The following is a 12500-nucleotide window of genomic DNA, read 5'->3' as shown; positions in this document are numbered from 1 at the left end:
TGGTTGTTGTTTGTAGTGTGGGCTACTGCTATGTATGTATGCACAGGTAAACAGAGCTAAATGCTAGGATCTGGGGAAATGCGACCCTCACTTTTCACAATGACCAAGTGAAAAAATTAAATGTGTTATTGGTTCAGTACCCCTATAACTAAAAATAATTACAATTTAGTTGAGCTAAAATAAAATACATATCTAGGCTCTACCTCTCCATAAGTCCTAATATGTAAACAGTAAAAGTAAATACTTTTTTGCTTTTAACTTTTAGCTTTTAACTGCCCGTTTTATTCATTACATTTTACAGTCTGCTCACGCCGTAAATAGTTTTCCGCCTCTGCTTAAAATAGAAACGGTTTCAGTTGATGAGCCATCTTTATTGGCTCTTGACGCGACCCTTGACCCCAACCATCTGTGAGCATATTTACGTTAAATTCTAAGATTATATTGTTTTGGTTTCTTGTGGGCTATATTTGAACTGTAAACACACACAGACGCACACACACACTCAAGCTGGGCCGATTGTCACAAACAGATGGGGTTCTTCATGTTGTTGCTTTTCAAGAGGCACTCGAACACACACGCCCACACACATGCACGCATTGCATGCGGTTAATTGCTTGTATGTTTTGACTGTTGTGTGCATGTGAGCGTGTGAGTGCATTTGTGTGTGTGTGTGCTACTGTGTGACTGTTTCTGTTTTGTTTTTGTATGCAATTTATGTGGTTATTTGTTTGCATGTTTCGATGAGCCTGTGTGCGTGTGTGTGTGTGCGTGTGTGTGTGCACTACAGTTTTCTTTTTAAAGCCGAGAGAGAACCAGTAAATCTATTTTTGGTTACAGAGAGTGAGAGAGAGAGAGAGAGAGAGAGAGAGAGAGAGAGAGAGAGAGAGAGAGAGAGAGAGACAGAAAGGGGAACACAGAGTGCTGTACTGTATACTGACAAATAACAGAACGTAGATAAATTAGAAGAAAATCATGCAGAAATAAATGAACGCAAAAAGGACCAGACAAAAGAACAAAGGAGGGGAGAGAAGGAGGGGAGAGGAGAACCGAGAGGAGAGGTGAGAGAAAAAGAGTTAGAAACAAATTAAAGAGGAAGTCTTGTGAGGGGGGTTTATTTTTAGTTCAGTTTTTTTTTTTTATGGCCAACGCCTGTGAGAGCGCATCGGAGAGAGAGAGGCAGAGATAGTAAATGAGGAAGTGTGTGCGTCTGAGTGTTTCTCAAAGACACATTCTGGCCCGGAGCTCATGCAGGATTAACAGGATGGACTCCATTACACACCGGGATCAACTCTGTTACATGGGGAAATCAGCCCTGACCGTGACTATAATCTACACAATGTCGTCCACCCGGTCATGGACGGATTCAACAACATCACGTTCTGGGATACACTCTTTCACATTTTGGATTCAGCTCCATCACACACACACAGCGACACCATTACATGATGCGTTCCACTCACACATCACACACTAGATTCAACCCCATTACCTGATGAATTGAAGACCATTAAACTCTAGGATTCACCCCATTACCTGGTGAATCCAACATCATCACACTCTAGAATCAACCCCATTACCTGGATAATTCAACATCATTAAACACTAGAATCAACCCCATTACCTGAATAATTAAACATCATTAAACACTAGAATCAACCCCATTACCTGAATAATTCAACATAATTTAACACCAGAATTAACCCCATTACCTGAATAATTGAACCTCATTTAACACTAGAATCAACCCCACTATCTGATGCATTCAACACCATCAAATACTATAATACACTCGAACCCTAGAATTAACCCCATTACCTGGTACGTTCTACATGATGAAGTCAACACCATTAAACGCTAGATATAACCCCATTACATGAGGGAATCAACTCCATCACACAACTGAAATGAATCCTGCTCCATGATGGGTTGATTCACCACCGTGATCACCGTAAAGACGATGACGATGATGATGATACGCTCTGGTTTTTCCCTCTCCCCCTCTCTCCGTCTTCCTCATCCTCCCTCTCTCTGGTACACTGCATGTGTCTAATGATGATGATGTGGCTTCTATTTCCCTCCTTATCATTTCTCTCAACCCCCCCTCTCTCTTTCTCTCTACCTCTCTCACTCTCCCTCCCCTCCCCTAATGGGCTTGCAGGTTGATGGATGACCGAGCTTGGCTTTAATGGAGGGAAGAAGAGAGAGAGAGAGAGAGAGAGAGTGAGAGTGAGAGTGAGAGTGAGAGTGAGAGAGAGAGAGAGAGAGAGAGAGAGAGAGAGAGAGAGAGAGAGAGAGAGAGAGAGATCTGGCAAGCTTGCCTTTAACGGAGTCCTCCATTAAATGAGGTATTGGCCAAAATGGAAGAAGACAGAAAGGGAGCGATATAGAGAAAGACAGAGAAAGAGCAAGATAGAGGGAGAAGGAAATAGAGAGAAAGAGAGTGGGAAAGAGAGTGGGAAAGAGATAGAGATAGAGTTTGAGGGAGGCGGATGGATGGAATCGAGGTAAGAGGACATAAAGAACAAACATGATGATTTTCGGTCGTTATTCTCATACGGCATTGCTTTTGCCCCAGGAAATTCAGACATCAACTCCCTTACCAGAATTGGAACCTATTACTGAAACCCTGGAAATGAAACCATGGATGTGGTAAGAATAATTGACAAGATAATTTCCCACACTATAACACCTAAAAGGTTAAACACCGTCAGTGAAACTGGATAACAGTTTCTAAACTATGTTTTTCAAACAAGGGCGCCACCATCTTGCCCTAGCGTAGGTTGTGACGTTACGAGGCCGGTTGGCTAGGGTCCTGCAGTCATTTATTAGAGAACAGCTGACTCAGTGGAAAACAAGGAACCCCAAACAAACAAAGCGATGCATGGAGACTCAGTGTTGGATTGCCCCTGGATGTCGCACTGAACTGTACCGAGTCAAAAACCGAGGAGAGATTGTCCAGGCTCAGGCTTTGCCTCTTGAGGCAGGTGAATGGTTCTTCGGCATGGTTGGCTAGCGGCACTGAAACGGGAGAATCCTCTGATTATCTGTAAAGCTCGGGTTTGATGTGAGCACTGGGTAAACGGTGATTCTGTGAATTCAGGATAGGTTGTGAGGAGAGGGTGGTTCACCGGACCAACAAGCTGAAGTCCCGGGCTGCTCCTCTATGTGCGGCTGTTCCTGCTTTCAGGTTTGGTGTGGCGGCCGTCCGTCCCTGTTCACTAGCAATTAAATAGGTGTGTGCGCCTTCAAGGAAATAGCCTCTCTGAGTGCCCTTAGAGAGGTCGTTACTCGCCAATAAGTCACCTATAATGAGGGACTTGACGAAAACCACAGACGTTTCAAACATTACTATGTCCCGTTGTACCGTAGCTCACCGCTATCGTTCGCTAAGGCTAACATATCAGCGGTTGATAAATACAGGCCGGGGTCCTGCAGGGCAGATCTGGTGGGCCTCGGTGCGGCCCACCCCCTCCCCACCGAGGGGGTGCGACGGCTCGACAAGCCTCCGTTTGGGGCAAGCTCTCGCTCGTCGCCGGCTCGATTGCGTCAGCCATTTAGTTCGTTTGCTCCAGATATCTTACAATACTTATCGAAACTAGGCTGATTCATGTCCGCTTTAAACTTATATGGAATAATAATACTGAGATAAAATTGATTCTTATCTAACACAAACTAATGTCTGTAGTAGAACCTGGTTTTGTGGCTTGCAGAGCTGGATTTCCTGTTGTACCTCTGACTTCACTTCCTGACTCAGCCATTGCCAGGGACTGAACAGTGCGTGGGTGTGTGTGAGTGGGCGTGATCATTGACCTGTGATTTCATTCTATTTAAGTAATCAATAGTGCACACACTCGCTCTCTGAAATACGAGCCTGCCATCTAGAACACCATGTCTTAACCCTGTGCGTGCTAGTGCATGTATTGTGGCAGTGCATAGACCTAGGTGGTGTGTGTTTGTGTGACTGTGTGTTTGCGTGACTGTGACTGTGTGTGTGTGTGTGTGTGTGTGTGTGTGTGTGTGTGTGTGTGTGTGTGTGTGACTGTGTGTGTGTGTGTGTGTGTGTGACTGTGTGTGTGTGTGTGTGTGTGTGTGTGTGTGTGTGTGTGACTGTGTGTGACTGTGTGTGACTGTGTGTGTGTGTGTGTGTGTGTGTGTGTGTGTGTGTGTGTGTGTGTGTGTGCTGGGGTGAGGGGCCGAGGGGGGGCTGAGGTCACATTTGGTAAAGTCACCTCCAACCAGCTGCAGGTTCAATTCCCTGTTCTGCTGCTGTTACCAGTAGTGACTGCCTGCGTGTCCTTTGGGCAACGAAAAACCCACATGAGCTACTTTTTACAGCTACAGTTTGCAGAGGAACAGAGCTATGGTAGGCAGCATGTGTGTGTGTGTGTGTGTGTGTGTGTGTGTGTGTGTGTGTGTGTGTGTGTGTGTGTGTGTGTGTGTGTGTGTGTGTGTGTGTGTGTGTGTGTGTGTGTGTGTGTGTGTGTGTGGAGTCAGCCCACATCAGTTACATAAGGGATAGGATAAGTGGGGTCTTCCTACTTCTAAACACCTGAGCATGTTTATATTATACAACCAGAGAACACAGCACCGCCTTACCCACATGCAGGGGAATCACACCTACACAGACACAACACTAAGACCAAGAATACACAGCAAGAGAGGACAGAACAGGTGGAGGTTGAGCCACATCAAGATAAAGTAACACCAGATCGGATATTAATAACATAAAATTAGCCATAATAATTGATTTGAATCCTAACAGCACTTTCCAATGCGCTTCAAAAAAGTGAGCATGCTTGTGTGTGTGTGTGTGTGTGTGTGTTTGTGTGTGTGTGATGGTGTATGGCATAACACCTCTTCCACTTGCAGCGTGTACCACCCACCAGCATGCGCCAGAGTGCTCAGCACACACACTGGCTATCGCAGTGAAGAGGTGAAGAGAGAACCTGTCCAATTGGAAGACCACGTCGGTATGTCAGTAAAATATAGATTTGATCAATCTATTCTAATGTGTCTTATCTAGCGGTTTCTATTTATATTGTTTCGAGATGCTTTATTGTAACGGCGACAATAATCACGTAAGTACTGAGAGAAATGTGTTAAAAGGATTGAGTAAAATAACCCCCCCCCCCTTTCTCTCACTCGCTCTCTTTCTCTCTCCATCGCTATCACTCGCTGTCTCTCTCACCAGCATCACTCCACAGGCCTTATTCAACATATTCACATCAGCACAAACACACACACACACACACGGTCAACCCACACACTATACGCTCTTGAAGTTATCCCTGTTCATCCCCCACACACGCACACACACACACCCCACACGCACAGCCCCCCCCCCCCCCCCCCCCCCCCCCCCCCACACACACACACACACAGTAAAGAGTACAGCTACATAACTCAACATACACCTACACAAAGTCGTGCAGAAGGAAGAGGAGAGGGACTTGTACAAGAGCATCGCTTCATTCCCCGGCTCCATATATTGGAACAGATGCAAAGCAAATGGATGCAGACAGTGTTCGCTCAGCCTCCTTCAACACGGGATTCATTTGGGGAAAATCTGTCTTAACAACACATCAGACTTGATCACTGTCCCTCCCTCCAGTTCAGTACTAATACTTAAATGGATACGCCGAGATGTCTGCAAACAGGCGTTGGCCTGTCTTACTGAGATTCAGATGCGGTGTTTTGATTCTGAATTCATCATTGTGCGTTTTAGGGGTGACTAAATGTGATCTCAGCATCCCTGAAAGTATTCAATAGTAATAATAATAATTTATATTATATTATCATTATATTCTGGAACCATTTGAAGTCCTTTTACGTTAGATTGTGCACACCTGTCTGTCAGAGCCCTGGGAAAAAACATTCCAGGCCATTCCAAGGGTGTTCCAACCACTCTGATATACAGTATCCTGTGTAAAGTCGAGTTGTAATACCTTCCAGTGCAGTAGGTGGCACCGTGCAACTTTAACGCTGCTAGTTCGCCCGAAAAACCGAAGGAGAAGAGGTCGATCTAATATCTGATTAAAAACAACTGTAGGTTTAAACATGAGGGAATTCAACTGCAGAAAGTTCACACAGAGAACCTTGGGTTGAATGAGTCGTTATTACAAGGATTTGGAGAAGTGTCTCATCCTGGTTCCACATAATGGGCGACATAGCTGTATTCTCCCACAGAAGAATGATCCACAGAGATGTTTGAGGCCAAAGGGGGGGGAAGGGTAGATTGAAATTGTGCTTAAGGTAAGACTGGTTTTGGGTTGAGTTGAGCCAAGGTTATAACATCTTTACGTATTATTAATTTATTGTATATGCCACACTGTCTTTCATGCTGGTAGTTCATGAAGAGGTGACTGTTTTCTTTTATTATTGGTTCAATATTTTGTAGACGTTTTGTGATCCAGGTGATGGCTTGGTGGCTCTCCATTGAATTTGGTTTTCTCAGATTTAAAATAGAAAACTCTTAATTACAGTAACACACACACACAAACACACATACACACAAACACCCAAACACACAAGCTATATCAGTTTGAGCTCGATCAAGTTGCATGGACTTCAATTGTAGACAGCCTTCTCCTAGTCACAGCACGGGTTTCTGGGTGCAGAACGAGAGTTCGCAGTGTTAGCATTTGCTTTCTATTAGCAACTTCCATTGATTTGCAGAGATACAGTAGCCTAGCTTGTCTTCTTTGAGGGGAATACCCTTTGAATAACCATGTCCTATGTTATCTGAACAGTCGCTTATTATCACACCGCCGGAAATAGTGCGGAATTATCTGCGTGTTTGTAAATAAACTAGAATCTTACTGTGTTGCTTCTCAAAACGGTTTTAAATGAGCGACCTTGAAATACATTGAAACTCTTTGGAATGTAATTCAAAGTATATTCCCCACAAATGAACAGGAGCTAGGCTACTGTAACCCTACAAGTCAATGGAGGCGGCTAACGGAAAAGGAAATGCTAACCAAGCAAACCCCCCTTCTGGACACACAACGATGAATATGGAACTAAACAACTCGTCTAATCTAGGTAAGACAGGTCGATGCCAGTGTTCAGATATCTCTGCGTATCCCGTTGAAAGAAAACATAAAGATAGTAATACGTAACAATAGCAACAGTGACTGTCATACAAGTTGTGATGTGACAGTGATTGTGAAGAAAGAATGTGTCCTGTATTGTAACACGCAAAATGAATACTAAAGATCCAGAGACCTTACATAAGTCAGCCAGGAGTAGTTACACAATGGGAGAGAGCAAGATAGTGAGAGAGATAGAGGCAGGGATAGATGAGAGAGATAGAGAATTGTTGATGGAAAACCAACTTCCCTAACTCCTGTGACCCCAGTTGCCATAGTGATGCTAAACATGCTTAAGAGCTGCTTTCTCAGATCACTTTTCTCCCTTTCAGTCAAAATAGTTATAAATAAACAGCTTACTCACTCTGGCCTCAATAAAAAAAAGCTTCATTTGTAAATGGCATAGTGAACGAGTTATTAAGAACACGAGTTAGCGCATAATAAGAAAACCAGTGAGTTGGGCTTTTAGTAGGTTAACTAGACAGAAAGTTAATTAGCTGGACAGGCAGCCAGTTAGCCAATTAGTTAAGCAAACAAATGTACACAGAAAGGTTGCAATTCTCACTTGCGATTGGTTGATCCATCAAGTTTAAAAACACTGTTATAATGCATTCGTTGTATTTACCTCTTGTTAATAACCAATTAATAACCAACTTTTCACTGTGCTTGAGTTTGAAATACAAAGGTGTGAAACACAGTAAACATAGCTTTTTCTATGGCTGTATTCTATTCTCTCTATTATGAGACATTATCACTAGTCATCTTAACATGTGAGTGTGGTTGTGTGTGTGTGTGTGTGTGTGTGTGTGTGTGTGTGTGTGTGTGTGTGTGTGTGTGTGTGTGTGTGTGTGTGTGTGTGTGTGTGTGTGTGTGTGTGTGTGTGTGTGTGGGTGTGTGTGTGTGTGTGTGTTAGTCAGTGAGTGGGTGTCAGTGAGTGTTAGTCAGCGACTGTGTGTATATGTTTGTGTGCGTGCGTGACCATGTGGCAGAGGAAATCACATTTCCAAATACGGCCCATTTACCACTCACACACAACAAAGAGGTGTTATACAGACACAGGTGTCTGTGTGTGTGTGTGTGAACCAGGTCCCCCTAATTAGCTCACCTGCTTCACACACACACACACACACACACACACACACACACACACACACACATACACACACACGCACACACGCACACACACGCACGCACGCGCACGCACGCGCACACACACGCACACACACACAACTCCAAAAGCGAATGACTTCCTGTTCTCAAACGGTCGTGTTCCCATGGCGACGAGGCTGCACTAATTGCTGTTCCTAATAATAAAGACCCTCGATCTTAATACAGTCCTTCCAAACCTCTAGACCTTTCCTTCAAAATAAAAGCCAGGGTCAATCCTAATTATAGAGACCCATGATCTTAAATCAGACCTCTAAACCTCTAGGTAGCCTCTTTAAGAATAAATGCTTGGTCTAATCCTAATTATAGAGACCCATGATCTAAAAATCAATCCTCCAAACCTCTAGACAATCACCTTCAAAATAAAAGCCTTCTCACAATTCCCGCCTCTGAGCGGGCGGAACGGCAGCATGCTGTTGGGTTATCGCAGGACGCTGTGACTTAATTTGATAGTGTCAAGTGTCGGGGTCGGCACTCGCAGGAGTAAGCGCCCGGCTAACAAGTATGTTAGCGCGCGGCGTGCTAATGAGTATGCTAATAGGCTGTGGGACGCGGCGCTGGGGACGCCCTGAGTGACAGCCGCGTGGTGAGGCGCCGGGGGAGGAAGCCAAGAGGGCCAGACGACCATATTTGGAAGAGAATGGAAAATGAGTAGGAAGTGGAGGAAGAGGAGGGAGAAGGATGTGGGAAGTTTGGGGGCAGAGGAAGAGGGGATAGGAGCTGGACGAGGAGGTGGAAGTTTGGATCATTCATCTACTGTCAATCTAGCTATCCATCTGTTTCTCCATCTGTCTATACTTGTCCCAGACACACACACACACACACACACACACACACACACACACACACACACACACACACACACACACACACACACACACACACACACACACACACACACACACACACACACACACAAATCCACTAAACCCTTTGCTTCCATTGAACCATAATCCCGGAGTCGATATTTAATCCGACCTGAATCACGTGACATTACACAAGCTAATCACACACACACACACACACACACACACACACACACACACACACACACACACACACACACACACACACACACACACACACACACACACACACACCCTGTGTTGAATGAAGTGGTCGGCCAGGATCCAACAGGATTCCCCGGTTCTCCGAGGCTAGAGTGTTTATACATAGACTTTGAACCTTTATAATTTGTTTACTAACCAACAAAAGTTTCTCTCCATTCAAAAGTGAAAAAAAACGGTGAAGGCTTTTTGTTTAACTAGCCCCTCCGTTCCATCCGTGTATAACATGATTCCCAACTCCACTCGCTTCCCTCAGTTGTTAGGATCACTTCCACAGAGTCATCTCTTCTTCTTATAATCAATAACTCTATGTCCCAGTGAACGCCTTGTTTGACAATGCCTAGCCTACACTAGGCTCCCCAGCAAAACCAACTCAAAAGCTAAATTCCTTCCATCATGAACAAATATTTGATATTCATGATAAAAGGATTTCTCAAGTATCAAATCTTATTGGTTTGAAATTGTATATTTTGTGCCACTTTCAGTAAGCAGAGCAATGCATTGATTTATCTCCACCCTCATCTTTGTTTAGCATAAGCATTAACAAAAATCATCTGCCAACTTTTACTGCACTCGAAATTCTATTCATCCATTTCCTGTTCCAAAAAAACCATGGCAACGGCTTCTCAAGATTCTCAAGGCCTCGGAGCAAACAAAACGGTACGCTCCAAACCTGCAGCCAATCAGAGAGAGGCTGGTGTCGCGTGCACAACTCTCCTCTGCTCTTAGAAACATCCTAATGATATCGACACGGCGATACGGGATGCTGTCGCCACGGTTACCCAACACTGCTGCTCACGGGTATCGATCCATGCGTGATTACAGTAAAGCAACCGGAGCCGGTAAGGAATCCAACTATGGTCACACGTGCACACGCAGACATACATACAACCGAGCACACACACATGCACACAAGCACACACACACACACACACACACACACACACACACACACACACACACACACACACACACACACACACACACACACACACACACACACACACAGGCTAAATAATTCTAAAGCCATGACAATATTAAATATTGATAAAGATTATTAGTAAATCAATGATTATTGAAAGAGGATTTTGTGCATGTGTGTCTGTATCTGTATCTGTGTGTGTGTGTGTGTGTGTGTGTGTCTGTGTGTGCGCGTTTGTGTGTTTGCATAATCTGTTCCAATGCCCCCATGAAAAAATAAATACTTCAAAAAATCAATAGTTTTGTGAGTTACTGGAAATCACAGTGAAAACAAGACAACGCCATCGTTCCAGTAATTAAGCTTCTTCCTAATGACAAAATCACCCTCCAATCACTTCAGCTCTTCAGTATACCCTCAGCCAATCAGGTGGCTCGTCTGGATGAGGCCCCTTCACCAATAAACAGGGGTGAAGGGAGCACACTGACATCAGGCCAAAGGGCAGCTGACCCCATGGCCGGGTTCACAGATTGCAGGAAAACATTGTCATTGAGGAAGTAATAAAGGAAGGTAAAGAGAGGTTTAGAGGAATAGAGGAAGGAGGAGGAGAGAGAGAGAGAGAGAGAGAGAGAGAGAGAGAGAGAGAGAGAGAGAGAGAGAGAAAAAGAAACTAAAACGTAATAAAGATGTTGAGAGAGACAAATTGTGTTTGAAGGGGCCAAGCAAGGCACCAGCGGCTAAATGCATGATTTCCTTGGGGGTCAGAGGTCAAGAGCTTAGTGTGGGATAGAGGTAACCATCACACACGTCACATATACACACACACACACCCACCAGTACAGTAACACGCCCATATGCATTAACATACGGACACATAATACAACTCTTCCTCTGCCTCTCTGAGAGAGACAATTAGTCTCTCTCATCATCTTCCTAACTTTTTAACTCTCTCTCTCTCTCTCCAATCCTCATATACACATGTTTTCTCTCCCTCTTTCTCGGTCTCTCTCTCTCTCTCCCTGACAAACACACACTCTATTTGTGTCTCCCTCGTACACACAATACACTCCATCTAGCTGTCTCTGGCATACTCTCTCTCTCAGACACATTCTCTCAATTTCAATTCCATTCAGAGGGATTCATTGCCCTGGGAAAGGTACATTTACAGTGACAAAGCGAGTAAGAAGTAGGGTTAATTCATTTCTCTCTCGCTCCCATCTTTCTCTCTCCATTTCGCATTAATATCTTGCCATTTCTCTCTCTTGTGCACACACATACTCTCTCTCTCTCCCCCATAACATTTTTGTCTAATTCAATTAGCTTTATTGACATCGGAGACGTACATTTACATTGCGAAAGCACGTAAGTAGAAGTAAAACAGAAATTCTCTCTCTCCCCCTCTCCCTCCCTCCCCCCCACCCCCCTCTCTCTCTCTCTCTCTCTGTGTCTCTTGTCCTACCTTGGCTCTGATCTGACCCGAGGTGGACACTTTGCGGATCAGCTTGTGGGACGTTTCCTCCTGCTCCCCATCGCTGTCCGATGACTCCTCCCCCGCCTCCCCCGCCTGGAGGAGGAAAGGAGGAGGAGGATGGAAGATGAAGAGGAGAAGAGGAGGCGAGGGGGAGTGGAAGGAGATTGAGAGAGCGGGAGAGGAGGAGAGGAGAAAGAACAGAAGTATGTTGAATTAAAGAATATTTGTCATTGTTGGTGATTAGAAAATTAAAATATCTGTCCATTAATGTAAAAAAAAAAATATATATATATTGTTAAGATTATAAGGACAACTCGCTGATCAACCCACTCAACTGGCTTTTGAGTACTACACTACATTACACACTATTGAAATGTTATTGATGGAAACAAAACATTTACACAAATCCTCACCGGACCCTTGAAACTCTATCTTGTGCTCCCAGAGGGGGGTCACGACCCACAGGGTGAGATACCACAAGCCTAGAGGTCTATCGAGCTGTCTCTACTGCTCCAGACACTCTAATGTACTGGTTCCCAACCAGTGGGTCGGGAACCCCACTTAGGGGAGTCTGATTTGCATATGGGGTCATGGGAGATTTCAGATTAATTATCGATAGATATCTGATTATACATTGTCGATAAACAAGCATTTTGTTTAAAACCCTTATAAAGGTCTTATGAAGGTCATGCAACCAGATCTGCCTCATGATTCGTGGCCACACTTTAAGTGGACTACAATTATTCCCTTAATGATTTAGAACTTGGCGTGGTACGATACACATTCGC

The 12500-nt window shown here is 44.4% G+C and overlaps 1 protein-coding gene across 1 annotated transcript in view; it reads right to left on the bottom strand.

Moving 5' to 3' along the window:
* The window catches only part of si:dkey-172j4.3 (diacylglycerol kinase delta), a 54194-nt gene that overhangs the window by 38991 nt on the left and 2703 nt on the right, over positions 1 to 12500 (bottom strand). Inside the window, exon 3 of the mRNA XM_030337753.1 lies at positions 11701 to 11805. Coding sequence (XP_030193613.1) covers positions 11701 to 11805 — 105 coding nt within the window. The remainder of the gene's footprint in view (positions 1 to 11700; positions 11806 to 12500) is intronic.

Source organism: Gadus morhua, chromosome 17 (assembly GCF_902167405.1).
Source record: "Gadus morhua chromosome 17, gadMor3.0, whole genome shotgun sequence".
NCBI classification, from domain to species: Eukaryota; Metazoa; Chordata; class Actinopteri; order Gadiformes; family Gadidae; genus Gadus; species Gadus morhua.
Note: the sequence above shows the minus strand (reverse complement) of the source record. Positions and strands in the feature narration are given on the sequence as shown.